This window comes from Taurulus bubalis (assembly GCF_910589615.1).
Source record: "Taurulus bubalis genome assembly, chromosome: 19".
Lineage (NCBI taxonomy): Eukaryota > Metazoa > Chordata > Actinopteri > Perciformes > Cottidae > Taurulus > Taurulus bubalis.
This window is the reverse complement of record NC_136607.1, coordinates 16,029,324-16,046,007: the sequence shown is the minus strand read 5'-3', so window position 1 is coordinate 16,046,007 and position 16,684 is coordinate 16,029,324. Positions and strand designations below refer to the sequence as shown.

At 41.9% G+C, this 16,684-nt stretch overlaps 1 protein-coding gene across 2 annotated transcripts; it reads right to left on the bottom strand.

Annotated features, from left to right (window-relative positions):
* Window positions 1–4,448: 4,448 nt before the first annotated feature.
* Window positions 4,449–13,942, bottom strand: ark2ca (arkadia (RNF111) C-terminal like ring finger ubiquitin ligase 2Ca; the record flags this gene model as incomplete). Of its 2 annotated transcripts, none has more annotated exons than XM_079235524.1 (8): window positions 4,449–4,566; window positions 5,331–5,431; window positions 5,543–5,638; window positions 5,793–5,897; window positions 6,269–6,398; window positions 6,539–6,664; window positions 6,754–7,054; window positions 13,867–13,942. In XM_079235524.1, 8 exons carry the CDS (start codon window positions 13,925–13,927, stop codon window positions 4,449–4,451), a joined length of 1,038 nt encoding a protein of 345 aa, XP_079091650.1. The 2 variants fall into 2 exon arrangements, with proteins under 2 accessions (XP_079091650.1, XP_079091649.1); XM_079235523.1 differs by having other exon boundaries at window positions 6,539–6,697; window positions 13,867–13,927.
* Between the last annotated feature and the right edge of the window lie 2,742 nt (window positions 13,943–16,684).

Genomic DNA, 16,684 nt, shown 5'->3' with positions numbered 1-16,684 from the left:
GCACTAATCAATACTTTTATGTTGACAATAGTTTTAAGGATGACTTATTACACTCCCATCAATCTATTTTCAGCATTACATAGTTGTTTTCAGGGGGAAAGCCACAGCAAAGATCCAAATAGCAGACAGACACCGTTATCGACGAGCTGGTGGAAAAAGTGGAGCATTTAGTATCTGAGACAAATATTTCCCTTTAAGGACAGACAAAAACTGAGATGATGGAATTTACTCAAAATCAACCCTAATGGTGCTCTGTGTCTTAGTATGAAAACGGAAACTGACTCAGAACCATCACTGTTGTGTGGGAAAGAAATATATTGTTGCCTTAAAGTCTAGTGAAAATTCTTGTTTTAGCAGAATTGTACAAAATTGTGTACAAAATGATGCTTAATACATCTCGTTATTTACACCTGATTTAAAGGTGAATTTAGAGATGGCATAATTTTCCCTATTCTTCTTATTTGACCTAATAATAGCTTCCTATGTGTCGAAAGGTCAAATTAGAAGTACATTTTATCACCGGGAGCGTAGATCATATTATACCAGAATATAAAACCACAAAAAAAAAGAACGTGTCCATTTTATCCAATTTATTACAAAAAGAGCACATACAAAAGGATAATATACAAGCCATGAAATAAAATTAAAAAAACAGAACAGTTTGGGTTTAGCAATGCAACTTTTGAAATCATTATCATTGTTATTAGTAGTACTTTTTTGTAATAAAGTACAAAATTCCACCACATGTGACTAACATTTACCCATAATATGCTCATCCATTTCTTCATCAACACACACATCACCATTAATGCGCTATTGCTTTAATATTAATGATAAATAGTTCTATTTTCAGATAAAATATCCTATATTGAAAAACATTGCGCAGTCACAGCTAAACAGCAGAGTTTCGTACTAGGATGGCGGCAGCCCTTTCACTGGCACTTTTTGGGATATTTTCTCTTCAGTTTTGTTTTTCAGTTTCAAACAGCAACAAAATTATGTTTTTTTTCTGATATATTCTTTGTATATATTTTCACCATATACTATTAAACCATTGAGACTATATTGAAACCTGAGAAAACATGCATTTTTAGAAAAGGTTGTGCTTTAATATCCTTGCCTTCCTTTTAGACTGTGAAAGGAAACGGAGGATAGATTCTGAGAGGAAAGATGGACGGTAAAATAAAAAAAGAAGTGGAGAGTCGGAGATAGAAGACAAACAGAATTAAAGAAAGATTACTGAAGTATTTGTAAAGCCCACAGTGAAACATGCCTCTTTACAGTCAGAACTATTTCCACAATATGTAACGCTCCAGTTCTACAGTTTGACTTCAATTTAGAGGACAATGGCTTTTGTAGATACAGTCAAATGTTATCTTAGCTCCTTCACAACTCACTCCTGTGTTTAATTATGCAACCAATAAGGCATGGTGGCTTCATGGATTGATTGTTATTAATGGTTTCAGTAATATGGAAATATCTCCTAACACTTAAAGCGAGGCACTTGTTATGCTTAAGTCTACGAACTGAAGAGAAACACCAGAGAGATGAAAATTAAAAGATCGATACAAAGAGTTAAAGCGAAGGAACATGCTTCACAGATGATCGTTATTAAGACCCATAGTGCATTGTGAGAAGCAGAGCGTACAAAATAAAAGCCAGAGTTCTGAGTGGTAATATTAAATTATCTTTTGCCAGTGAGAGGGTTCCCATATTTAAACAAGTGAGTGCAAAAACAAAAACAAAAGAAATCACTTCATTGCAGTTTGTCCACTACATCACAGCATGGGGGATCAGAGAAATTGCATTGAATGGAATGTAACCAAGATCCACAGCACCACATGAGAGAGAGAGAGAGAGAGAGAGAGAGAGAGAGAGAGAGAGAGAGAGAGAGAGAGAGACACTGAGAGAGAGAGGCGGAGAGAGAGAGGCGGAGAGCGGGCTCAGTAGCTCAGCCTTGGACAGTAAACATCGCACAGCCAGCTTGTGGAGATCAAACAGCGGGGCTCTTTTTTTTCTTTCTTTTCTTTAACTTTAGTGTTCCAAAAAGTACAACTGCATGCAAAGCATTCCCATTTAAAACAATGCAAAAATGAGGTAATAGTTTTTTTCATAGCATTTTTGTGTTATTTCTAAATAAATAAATTATGATTCAATACCCAATCCCTTCCCACCCCCGGAAAAAAAAAACTATATAAAATTAAATACATACCCACAATATCTACAGTTAGTAATAAATTATGATTGTTAAATACTTAAGGCATCTCAACTGACAACACCCTGTGTAAACTATGAAAACTTCATCACAGATGACTCCACTACAGGAGGAGGCAGCTTCGACACTGGCAGTGCACAAGACAGGGGGAAATAATCCCAGTTAATTGATCCTTAACCCACAAGGCTTAAAAAAAGAAGTCTCTGGGCTTATCCTTTGCTATCGTAGTGCGTCGGACAGTGAGGGTCCTAAAGGCATCCTGTAGAACTGAAAAGACAAGCCGCCACAAAGGGTTAAAAAAAAAAAAAAAAAACTGGTCAGGCCAAGTGTTAACAGCCTGAATGTTGTGTCTGTGTGCACTGCGAGAGGGAGGCTGCCTCCGTCGCACCACGTTCTACATGTTCTAGCAATACAGCATAGCAACCAGCATAGCAACCACGAGGGGAGGTCTGTCACACGAATACACAAAATCAATACGCAAGCTCCTCTCTCTGCTCGAACACTGCATGAATCTATACCTAAATATAAACCAACGCAAATGCAATACCAGGGAAAATCCTTTTGTTGCTATAACTATTGTCACATGTGCTTGTTCTTTAGGCAATAAGGTAAACATTGAACCCATCGTTGCCACCAAAGGGGGACAGGATGAACACACGCTACAAGTCAGGGGAGCAGCCACTGACACTGTTTTTTTTTTTTTTTTTTTGTTTGTTCGTTTGTTAGTGTTGAGAAGATAGTCACAGCTCAGATTAACTAAGTCATGCAAAGCCATCTCTGTACCTTTTTTTTTTAAATTGAAGAAACGCTACCAAAGCTAACAGCCCAAGTCGACAATGAAACATGCTTTTTTTTTTTGTACACACTGTTCTGGCACTGGCCCCCCGCGCCAGATGAAGAAACAGGTACAAGGGCAGCGAAGACCTCCTCCCACCTCGCTCTGCAGTTCCATTTTTCATCCCTGTTTTTTTTTTTTGGCTTTGTGTTGTGTAAGCGCTCCCGTGGCCATGCGGTTAACCGACAGTGAGTTAACGTCCAGCTGTTGCCTCAAACCCCTTGAAACACACACATTTGCACTCTTTGAACAGCCACGCATTTGTTAGACACATTCTTTAAGTCACACACAGCAGGGCAGAGCGCACACACACACACACACACACACACACACACACACACACTCACGCACACGTGAACCTGCGCGTCAGGTTCAAGCTACACCGTGACAAAAAAATGCATTTTGGTAAAATTACTTTCTACCTATTTTTAAAATACATAACGACTCAATCACCGGGCTCTGTTTCCCACGGCAGTGAAAGAGACCTACTCACACGACACAATCTCACATGACACCAACTCAAGGTAAATGTACAACTGTATTGCAAAATGTCAAAGCTGCATGATAGAATTAAAACACTCAGCTAGCTGGTGCTTGCCCCCTCCCCTCCCTACCCCCCCTCAAAGAAGGCGACAGCGCATCAGATGTCACTTGTTGGTTACTGCTACTCTACTACGACCACAAATGATCTTTAGGTAAACATGGCATCAGAGCATTTGTTAAGCTTTCGCGTGTGGCAGAATATTCATTTTTGATTTAAGTGTGTTTGAAAAGAGAGAAATATATATTTATATATAGATATCTATATATAAAGATAGAGAGAGAGAGAGAGAGAGAGAGAGAGATAGATAGATATATAGATATAGATATAGATAGAGATAGAGATAGAGAGAGAGAGAGAGAGAAAGTAGCCACCTCAGTGTGGGATTATGTGTTTTCCACTCTCAGGACATTAAGTCATGGCTTTGAGGACATGCTACACAGCCCAGGACTACCTACAGTACAACACCACAACAGCAACAACACCCCACTTACGACCAGCAAGCTACGCGTAAACCCTGTGTACATGAGTATGTGTGGGTGTGTGTGTGTGTGTGTGTGTGTGTGTGTGTGTGTGTGTGTGTCTGCGTGTCTTTTGCTTCCAGAGGGATGTGCTTCTATAGAAAAAGAGTTGGCCTCTCTTGCAGTTAGTTTTCCTGGCTTGGCTCAGTAAAGCGTGAGTCAGAAGGGTGGTGATGTCACATGAAGTCTGGAGACATTTGGCAAAGCACCCAACAGGGGAGGGGGAGGGTGGTGGTGGTTGGCGTTTGGTGGTGGTGGTGGCCGGCGGCAAGCCGAGGTGGAAAAAAGCAGGAACCACGCGAGGGTGATCGACCAGGAAGGGGGGCTGAAACCTCATCAGCTGTCAGCGTTCAGCTGTGTTTCGATGTCAACTCGACAGATCGGACACTTCCTGCTGGTGGCCAGCCATTGGTCCACGCAGCCCTGGTGGAAGAGGTGCATGCAGGGCAATCTCCTGGAGGACAGAGAGACAGAGAGACACGGGGTCAATGTCGATTCCAGCACGACTCTCACCGTGCAACGCAGTTATGTGTTTGCAACGGACTTCTGGAACCAGCAGAGTTAATTTAGTTCATTCGGGCACGCAGAGACAACTTCTGTAGAGTCATTCCATCCCACATGCCTCTCCGACAGCTGAGACCCCACATGCTGTAAACTGACCTAATCCCCAGACACAGGTTCTGTCCCCTGAATTTCACACCCCACCTTGGTTTGAAATGCATGCGTAGGCGCAACATTTTGGAAAATATTTGAGTTAAATGAAAAGGATGACTTCTCTCATATCTGTCTGTTAAATAGGAAGCTAAAGCCAGCACTTTTAGCTTAGCACAAAGACTGGAAACAGGGGATACACTTTGTCCTGCATTGTCGGAAACTAACTAAATCTGTCTGCTATTGGTCTTGTGTATTGTGGTATTTCAAGATTGAGCTATCGGTTAATGGTTTGTAATATATTTAGCATTTGCTGTCAAATGTATTTAACAGCAAAAGGTTGACTGAGTTGAGAAGTTTGTAACCTTTTACCTAAATATAAATAAAAAACATATTACTTCATTTATTTAAAAAGGAGGAAGATGAGAAGATCAAAACCACTCTCATATTCGACGTGGTATCGATCTAAAAAATCGATCCCAAAATGCCAAACTTTTATTTTAAGAAAAAAAAAGTGATGTTTTTGTGGAAAAAGTAGGATTCTGGGGGCTACGGAGCGTTTCTGACCTGACGTCCTCTTTGTCCTCCAGCATGGACAAACAGATGGTGCATTTCTCATCCACATCTGTTTCCTCCTCCTCCCCAATCTTCAGCAGCAGGGGCTTTCTCTGTTAGCGGGTCAGATTACAGAGAGGCAAAAGGTAAGGCTCAGGAAAGCGAATACAAAAAATGTGAATCTATTTTGTTGTGTGCGTGCGTCTCTGTGTGTTACGCCTTACCTTCTTGTATTTGTGTGGAAAGGTGAATCGCTCTATGGTCGTCTGAACCGCTCCTCTGCTGACACTCCCCAGCCTGTCCTCCAGCTGTAACAGCTCCTGGGGTGAAGTGGGCATCCAGTTGAGATTAGTGAAAAGAAGAAGAAGAAGAAAATAAATGACAGTAATAACAACAATAGCACAACAACAGCCACTAGATGCTTTTTAAGTTCAAGAATGAATTTCGGAGCTTGAATTTTGGAAACGGGTTTACCTCATAACTTTCTCGCACAGCGGTGGCGTGCCTCGAAGGATTCAGACTTTGCAGTGCCAACAGGTGCAGCTGGGGGTACGGGTAGTTTCTGATTTCATGCACAACCTAACAAAAGAGAACTCATCATTACATTACAGTGACATGACGTCAGACACCGTCTCTATTGTTTTAAAGCCCTCCGAGGCAAACTTGTATTTGTGATGTTGGGCTATATAAAATAAACTGAATTGAATGTATTGTTACAAACAAAAATAAAAGACAAGTTTTTGAGAATACTGAAGGTGAAAAAACAACAAAAACTGTGTTTCTATTTTCTAGACAACAAAAGCAGAACACAGTTGGCAGAGGTGGATCAAATCAATGGAGCAAAACCTAAACTTACAGGTCAATATATCTATGATACACAGGAAATCATAACAAAAAACACATATATACAAAATGGACTTGAAAAACAGCAGCTGGGGGATCAAACATACCACTTGTGCAGATGATGTGTTCCTGGGGAAGTGGTGCATTCGAGGGGAGGCCAGGTAATGCTGATAGTGCTGTGGAAGCTGCTGGAGCTGGTACTGGTGGTGAGGGAGGCCAGCATCAACACTGAGATCCCTGCAGGCAGACAGACAGGCGACTAATTAAACATCATCACCCACGGTAGGCAACGTGACAGACAGATGGCTGCAGCACTGAAGCGGCGTGAGCATTTCCCTGCTCCGCGGGACTCTCGTTAAACTCCGACAGCGACTTACCAGTCGGTGCCTTCGGCCAGGTACCGCTGCTGCTGTGTCATTTGCTGGGGAACGTGGATGGGAGGGGAGTACTCGTAGCCTGAGCGCAGTCGGTGAGGGTTCAGGGGAATACGCTCCTGGGTTCTTCTGCAATGAGATGAAGATAAGATTGTAAAACAACTGCCTGTCTTGGTGTTCCATCTGTGTGCATCTATATTTGCCAGTGGTGGTTCTACCTGGAGTGCGGGAGGATCCTGCGGTGCTGCGCTTCAAGAAGCTGCTGCTGGATGAGGTATTGCTGGTGTAAGGCCTGAGGTAGGAATGGAGGCCCCGGCACATCCTGGAACTGAGGGGGTGCGGGCAGGGCAGTGAGGGGCGGGTGGTGTGCCGGGGACAGGTGGGGGGCAAGGCCGGTCTGAGGCGGCTGGCTGGCGTGTCCCAGAGGGAACTCTGCTGAGATGGGTGCCTGGGGAGCGCCCAGGGCAAAGTGTCGGCAGGAGGTAGCATGGCTGTGTTGATGCCTGGTGAAGTGTGCTCCTACGGGTAAATAAACGCAAGTGATCAGAAAATGAACCGGATTAGCCCGGGATCACTTTCATTCAGACAGACACCACAGAGAAACCAGTGAGGAGTACGCACTGACGCGAGCACGTTCTGGCTTCCTCACCCACACACACACACACACACACACACACACACACACACACACACACACACATAAACACATTCAACAACAACAACCAGTCGCACAGAGAGAACATGGAAATAGGACAGACCTGACACAGGAAGAGACAAGACAGACACAACAGCAGATGGAGGACACAGACATTGGGACCCCTGTGGAGCACCATCTAAACACACACACACACACACACACACACAGATTGCACCCAATGGCCAGCCTCTCCACTTGCCACAGTGCAGCCAGCAGGATGGATGGATCTTCACTAACAGCCTGGTGCGTTTTTCCGAGAAGATCTACAGCACCGAAGGTTGTCTTTGGTCCACTGCTAGTCAATGTAATGGATTCAGGCCCTGTAATATGTCTGCTGTTTGAAGGAACAAATCTTCAACGGATTTCTCATTAAAACCCACCACAGCAACTGAGGCAGGCTCAAAGGATTCACCGCCTCCATTTCTACCTCCCCCCCACCCTTCTTATCAGAGGTGGAGCAGACATGAGATTGTGTGGTAGTCCCACTGAATCACCTCGGTATCAAGTTGCACAAAACAATCAATACTAATTACTCCGAGCTCAGATAGAGGAGGGCTGGGAGGAGGCTGAGGAGGGGGCAAACAGTTACTACTTCAGCAGCCCATTACAGCTCTCTAGCTTTCTGGAACAGGAAGCAGACAGCAGAGTCTGGAGGACGGACTGTATATAATGAAGTACCATAGCATTGTGCGTTTGCTTGGTTAGGAAGAAATAATTGTGTCATCTACTGTTGTGTCAGCGGTTTCAAGCAGAGTCAGGCAAAATAAAGCTGGACGTGTAAAACAGTAATACGGAGTGACAATGGATGTCTAATAATGAAGAGGGGAGATCATTTGGCCATTGGTTAATGGTCTGGGATATATTAAGCAATTGCTGACAAATCTATTTTACAGTCGATGGCTCACTGAGCCAAGATCTAATTGACTAAGTCTGTAACATTTTTATGTAAACACAAAATCCCACATTATCCCTTAAAATACATGTGCATTTATTTAACGGAATAGTAAAACATTTTGGATATATGCATATTCACTTTCTCTCTCTGAGAGTTAGAGATCAATACTCTGGTCATACTGTGAAACAGCTCATCTGGCTCTATCAAACTATTACAAAATAGGCCTGCCACCAACTCTAAAGCTCACTAGTTAACATGTTGTATTTGAGTTGTTTAATTTGTACAAATACAGAAGTACTGTTGTTGTTTCAAGAGGCTTTACATGGAGGATTATTTCTTGGCGTTTATAAATTGCCTGCGGAGACACCAGGAAGTTTCTGGTCCCAGCTGAGAAATAGTCACTTCAATTATTGCAAACATTAAAACCACAATGTGTAATGTGTTAATCAGTGAGCTTTCATTTCTTTTGCAGAGCCAGACAAGCTGTTTCCTCCAAGTCTTTCTGCAGTAAACTAAGCTGCTGGATTTCACCTTATATATCTCAAAGGAGTTTGGTATCAATCTCCACCAGAAGGCAGATAAGCACATTTCCCAAAATGTCAAACAATTCCTTTAATTGTTGCGACTATGCCATATTTGCATTGCCGGTTGTTTTTGCTCCGTTGCATACAGCCTTGGGACATGGGCGGCCAGTGAACCTCGAGAGCCTCGAGGAAACCGAAAACAATATTTGGCCGAGGAAGTAGAGCAGAAAAGGCAGAACGCCGGTTTGGATTGGCAAAAGGCTGAACATTACTTTTGCATGAAGCCTGTGACCCGGTAAGACCGGACTCAAAGTGAAGCTTCAAGAAAATATCAAAATATTTGTCTTTGGGCTCTTTCACAGCATGAACTGCTGACATTAATATTTGACATATTGCAGTGCTGCCAGCAACAGCCCTGATGTTGTTATTATTACATCGCTGCTTCCGACTTTGACTTGCAGATACAACTCGACTGATTGGTGCAGAACAGACCCCCACCCATCCATCCATCCATCCATACAAACACAGACACACACATTCATACACTCCCATCCACCTCTCCTCAACCCTGTGCTGCTGCACAGGCAGCCCCTCCCCCACGGTTTAGCTGCGGCATGGTGTCCCTGCGTGAGCGACGGCCCGTAAGCCCAGCCCAGCCCAGCCGCGACTGCAGCAGCAGCAGACATCAAACCTGTCTCCCTTCTCTTCCCCCCCCATCACTGCAGCTTTACAATCGCACCTCCCCTCCGACATAATCCCGTCTTCTTGCCTGGTGCGGTGGTCCTCCATCATGTGAGCCTACTGTATGCAGTATGCACTGAAACCCCATCGCCACACCTGCTGATCTCACTGATTGGCACCAATCAGATTGAGGGACTGATGAGTGAAATCAGCTTGCATGTTGCTCAGCTGGCCTGGAAAGCAGCACACAAATGGCTATATGACACATGCTTGCACACCGCTCACTGACCTTGATGCTAAACATCAGTCAATCAAGGGCAAGGTAAGCGCGTGGTGGAGGACAAAGCATTTCATAGTAACGCGGTCCGAACCAATGCAGCCACAGTGACACAACGTATGCATTACAGCTGTTGAGTTATTTTAAAGTCTGTTGCTGCTGTCGCAGGAGAAAGTTGCACACGTGGCTGTGTCTCCACACTCCTTGTGTGTCAGCATGTAAATAACTCTTGGCTATTTCAGACGCGTTGAACAGATGTAAGGCTCAAGTGGCTGGAACTTGACAGCCTGAAGTCCCAGGCTTTAAAACTAAAATGATTGAGTTTATATTTGAAATGCTAAACACGTGAAATGAAGTGACACCAGAGAGGCTGTGCTGCATGTTGTTGACCAATCTAGCTAGTTTTCACAGAAGGAAAGGGTTTTTAATTGTTTAAAATGGAGAGCAGCTTTTCAAACCAAGAGCACATTGAAAAATAATTAAAAAAAACTAATCATTTTGTAGGCCTAATATAGACATTTAGAACGTTTGTAATTAAAGACTCTTTGGAGGGCCACACAGTACATTAACAAACAGCCTATAATTTAATGACTGACATTTATCATGCAATGAATAATAAAAAGCCTTTTCTGCACCTTCGCTGTTATCTCAAGCTTACGAAGGCACAACTGTATATATTTTGTTTTTAAAACTGAGTAACTACGTGCTTCTCGCTGTGATCTTTATTTGTATAACACTGTCAAGGTCTGTTCTACTATTACCATGAAAAGGAGATGAATGAGGCCAGTATGTTGCAACATTCCAAACATACAAAGATATAACACTTCACAGATGAAATATTTCCATGTGGTTATTGAACCAACTTGATCTCTAACTATGCTACACATTTGGAAACTCTTTATCTATTGATAGCAGTACAGTTGAGTAGGATCTATTAATCCATACAACAATTATTACAGGTGGTAATGTGCAATAACCCCGTGCACATAATTCTCTAGCACATTTTTACCCTTCTTTTTTCATGGAAGACACAAACTGGATATAACTTATTGAGTGAGCTTTAGGGGCGCCGCTAGATGATCTTTGCTACTTTTTAGAGAGACCAGGCTCGCGCCTTCTTTATGCTAAGCTAAGCTAACCAGCTGCTGGCCGAGCATCTTGTTTTCACTGTACATCTTCTAATTCTCTGCCAGAAAGCGAATAAGATTTCCCTGAGTTGACTTGTATCTGCATTAATAACACACAGGAAAAACGTGTGCAGCCTTTAGAAGAATGCAACCAGTGTTTTATGTACATGTAATAAGAGACTTCAAAAAGGTATTTGTGTGTCAATACCCCGAGGTATAGTTGGGCGATTTCATAAATACCACGAGATGATTTATTTCCCAAATAGTTTTTGTACCGAGGTGTACAACAGCTTTATTGTTTTGGTTGTATTAGGAAATACTGAAAATTGATATTGGATTTTTTGTTTTGTTTTGCGTGATTGGCAAAAAACAAATGCACTTTAGTTGTTTTTTACACAAAATTGACTCGCAAAATATTTTGACATCTAGATACAAACTGAGATATACCTAGACAGAAGATTGTATCCATATCGCCCAAAGTTGTTCCAAAGTTAACTCTTCACCAGTGATCACCAATGAGTGGATGAGGTAGGCAGCGGTTTGTTCTATAAACGGTGTATGGTTTAGGAGGAAATGACAGCGTGTAACACTTAATGCCGTTGTGTTTCAATTAAAACATGCATTATTTATTTTTTCTTTATAGAAAATTTGGTTGCCCCAACTCCAAAGTAAGCAGAGGAACGACTTGAAACTCTGTCAAAGACAGCTGAGAAATGAGAGCACATAGAGAGTGAGGGGACCGTCTCAGTGACAGCACAGTGTGGAGGGAGGAGGGGAGGAACACATGGAAATCAGCAAAAAGCACACTGAAGGTTAGAAAGAAAACTACAGTCTTTATTGGAAAATATTAGTATGTGTGGCACTGTGTGATAATAGTAATACGAGTAATATATACTATATAACCATAATAATATCATGCAAATAAAGACCAAAGGCAAGGCCCGACCATGCTCTCTGTAGGGTTAACAGAACAGAAGCAGCATCCAATGAGTAGATGTGTATGCTTACAGCACATTTCAGTATAGCAGGGACATCTCTACACAAAGTTTACATTGGAATCTGCTGTTCAATGTGGAAAAACAAAAAGTATAAAATGACCATGCATTAGGATCTAATACAAGAACATAAGGTAGAAAACCACAACCAAAGAATAAAAGACATTTTCATTCTACAAAAGGAGTTCTACAGCAGTGCAGGATATACACATCCCTGTAAAATGGATAGCATTCTGGAGGTGTCTGAGGGGAGACTTGAGAGGTGGGAGGGGCTGTGATTGATAGTGGGGGATTTTCAAATGGCAAGATGAGTTGGACCGGAGTCTAGTCAATTGATTGTGACTGACTAAATCAATTTAGCTAGCCGGAACAAAGGCTTTAACACATAGATAGGATTATGGCCAGCAGTTTTGGATGCCACTAAGAGGTGCAGTGGACCATCACAGGTGAAAATAGCATTACTCAAACTACATGTTTTAGCCAATTGGTGAATGTTAGGATAGCAAGATTATCCGTCAAAACTATATGGTGATCCTACAAGTGCTATATTGATTACAAAAGCTGGCACAATGCACCTTTGCAAATAGGGGATGGAGACAAAATTGAACGAGTTTGATAAAGCCTGGCTGTAATCGAATGGGGAGAGGGAATCAAAATGTATCCACTTTACAGAAATTTACAGCAGAATGTAGTCTATCCACACTGAATGGGAGAATCACAATGACAGTTTGTAGTAAAGTCTAATGCTACAATGGGTTATTCACTGAAGAGCAACATGACAGTAAATAAAGACAAACTGTTTTCTACAGAAGGTGTTATTCTTTAGTCTTTAGTTACACAGAAGGATACGGTATGAGTGGGAACTCGGTTTTAATGCCAATGTCGTCTTCAGATGGAAAGAGGAAATGAGGAAGAAGGGGGTTCACAATACAGCTAGATGCAGAGAACAGGCAGAGGCTACGGCAGACAGCAGCAGATGATCGTTAGCTACACAATGGAGGGGGACAAAGGTCTGAGAAATGCGGAATGTAGAGCCAGCCTCGATACTATGGAACAGGAAAAAAGAACACAAATAAAAGCACAATGAAATCATTGGTGCTACTGCATGTAGTTTTAACAATGCACGTAAAAGTATTACCTCTAATATTATTATTATTATTTAAGCAGCACAGATAGCCTACTGCAGTGGAGGATTGTTATAGCTATTATGCCCAATTCAGCCAGTGGCTATTCATATTTTTCTCCTTTTTTATATATATTTTTTTCTGCACATGCAGCGCAATTTGCAGGTTTCATTTGACGCTTTTTCCATCGCACACACACACACACGTTTGAGGTTTACGGCAAAATGCCACCATTTTATACCATATTTTTTAAATAGCCAGCCATAGCCATAAATATGAATTACGGCCATTACGCTACCTTTTTTTTCTATTTTATTTGTATGGAAGAGCACTTAATTGAAACTAACTCGGGGTAAAATGAGCGCAGGAGATCAACAGACTCCATGCCATCTGCACACAAAGGGACACACGTCCCTCGTCATGTTATCGGTCGGCGGCTTACATTCAGATACTTGCTTGGGACCAAATTAAAATGACAAATCCACGCAAACGCTGTGGATGTTATTAGCTAAAGCCGAGCTAGTGAACGTGGCCGTATGAAGCCGCTGGTATTGTTCAAGTAACGTTAGCTTAGCGGTGACTGCACACACAAATAGAAGAGAGAAACGCACGTAAACACCACGCAGTGAAAGATAAACCGCTACCACAGCTGCGGATAAAAGAAAAAAAAAGAGGGGCTGCCGTTTTGACAGCTGCTGTCATTTGGTGCGGTTAACGGACCCTGAAACCTCCCTAAAAAAGCAAACAAACGTCCATTTCCCTCTTGTATAATATTAAATGCCTTAAGTCACACTAACCACGCTTGAACGGTCGTTTTAACGCGACGCTGCAGTTAGCGAGACGGCTAATGTTGTCTGCGCTTAACTGTCGCTGTTGTGCTGGCTTGCGTTTTTTTTTTTTTTTTGCTAGCAGGTGTCAGCTCTGTTTACATCGTTTGAGGACATTTAAAAGAAGGAAAAGCCGAGAAATATGTTAGGGTTAGGATAAGAAGATATATCGAGATGGTCATACCTCTATTTCTAACTGAGCCGAAGACGGGGAGAACCAGATATCCAACATGTACTAACACCATCCTGGGTCCTTCTTTGTTGTGTGGGTAGCCAGCGAGACAGATGGTCCATGGAAATGATCCCCTCCAGTACCCAGCGCATTCAAACGGACAGGCTGCGCAGCGCGCGCACGCAGACCCAGGCGACCAATCACAGGACTCCTCCGATCAGGACCCTCCGGTTTTGACATCCGGCTCCACCAATGGGATGAGTCTGTGTTCTGGACAGCCCGCCCCCGTGACTGAACCCATCAGCCCCGATAAGGTAGTGTAAACTTACTTGGTACTGCTGCTTTCTTGTCGGCGACCCTCAAATAGACATCTGGTTAGATTTTCCCCTAGCGAGCTTCATTCACATTTATTTATGTTTTTTTACAAAGGATTTAAATGATAAACATTTCCCAAAAGCCTAATCTGTAATATATTATTCAGCAACTTTCAATAATCTCACTTTCAGAGGGAAATGTTGGACTTTTACTCCACTACATTTACCTTTTTTAAATTTGTGACAACATTTAAGATGAAAGGCTGTGCATATCCACATTGTTGTTTTTAAATTGTCATTGTTTATTGTGGGCATTTGCAAAGCTATGCTAGGATTTAGGCTGCTTCTTACTAGGTGGGTCAGATGACTCACTGGTTCCCACAATCAATAACAATAAAATGAAACTAGTTCAATATGCTGTGGTAGAAAGTAACCAACCAAGCACATTTACTCAAGTAATGTTCTTGCAACTCAAAGTGCAACTTTGAGGTATACTCCGATTTGTTTCTTTCTACTGCCATACCACTAAATTTATTTACCAGCCATACTACCAGTTATCTTGAATTTAACATGCAAAACAAGTGATAAAAGTATATATTCTGATGCATTATGTATGATTGAAGGCCACACTAGTGTTGTCAAACCACAAACAAAGCAACTTTACAATAAAATCCAATTCATTCGTCTTCAATGTAACTGAAGAAATGTCCTCACCGGTTTAATTCCCCTTCCCTGTAAGCACACTGGGCATCTGCTGCTCCTTTTCAGTCTTAACACATGACTAAAGACTACATAGCCTGTTTGTAATGGGAATCTTTGAGTTTTCTAAGGACAAGAAAACTTGTCTGATGAAATGTAGTTATGGTTTAATCGTATTATTATTGTTCACTTTGGGAGACAGTGGATTGCTTGTCCCATGCAGCCAGGACCGCTCAGTGAGACTTAACCAACAAACAGCTATCGGGGGGAAACGTAGCAGAATAATCTGCCAGAGAAAAAAGAATACTACATTCTTATATTTCCTTTTTTTGAAACAACCTCTCCAAGTTATCACTGTACAAGCACAATTTTCTTGTATATGCTCCAAACTGTCTGTGTCCTGAAAATCTCTCTGCCTTTAGTGTTAAGCCTGAAGGGTGAAGGAACAGATGGGCATGGGAAGGCTGAGGGGGTCACAAAACTCTTAGTCCCATATGTCCTCGTCTTCCAGTTCCCACCATCTAATTTTTAAGCCTGCGGTGCCACACAAAGAGCCTTTCACAATGCTTTACTATCGGTGCAGGTCAAGCTACTGCAGTTTGCTTTACTCACAAATGAGAGGCCTTTTTAATACTGGCAAACTATCACTTCATAATACAAAACTTTTATAACTCATAATATGAAAACGAAGCAAGTGCAATGTTTGATTTTCTTAAGACCTTTCTGTCCTCATATTCCTGAGTCACATTGTCCAATTTCTCTATTTTCAGAACTGCGACTAACTATTATTATTGATTCCAAGAAATAGTTTAGACGGAGATTTCAAAATAAATATTTAAAAAAATATAAATAATTCTTTAAACCCCAATTTGACATCTTAAAATGTCTAGTTCAAAACCTAAAGACGTTATGTTTACAATTATACATGCAAAAAAGGAGCAAATCCTTTTCACTTATTGCTTGAAATATACTAAAAGTGATTAAGCAATACTAAAATAGTTGCAGTTTTTCTTCTTCCGTCGATCAACTAATCAATTAAATAAGCATTTTACATTAACCCTAGAGCTTTTTCTTTTCATAAGAGGGCAAGTACAACTTTTGTTTTCCTCACTATAATAATTAGTAGTCGCATGCATTTGTTGTTTTGCTGTGCAGCAGTCATCAACAAGGGTCCTGTCATTTTGAATAAACCTGGAATAGCACTTGGACAACGCAGACTCTAAAGCGGCATCACTAAAACGACATCTGCAGGAGGAAGGATACTTATTTCGGTCTTTTGAGAGTGAGCCAGCACACTCACTGCTCTGTGAGGCCACCGCTGCCCTGTAAAGATTAGCATACAGCTGATGTTCTGCCCCGAGGGTGAAAGGAGCTGGCGAGAGGGCTTTGGTTTCAGAAGCAGGGCCCCGAAGACTGCATTGCTCCACTCCCTCATTGTCCTTTTCATGTGAACTCCATATGTCCCCCTAGCGGCAGGTGTCGCAGAATGACCTCTGACCTCATGCTACTTTTGTGGGCGAGGGTGACGTTGTATTGTTCACGGCGAGGCTGTTGTATAGACTGTTAGGCAACAGGATGAAAGGAAACAATAAGATGCGTCATTAAGTTTTGTACCTATGAGGGCAATTATTCTCACTGGTACGCACAAGAATCTACTGGTGCAAAACACTTTTTGATGGACAGGACTTTGGGCTTCAGATTTGTTTTAGCGCACTGCCATATATTTAAATTGGAGGGAGATGCTTTTGAAGTATTTAAGTAACATTGTTTGCTGAAGTTGTAGTTAAAGTTGGATGAAAAACATACAACAAAATGTG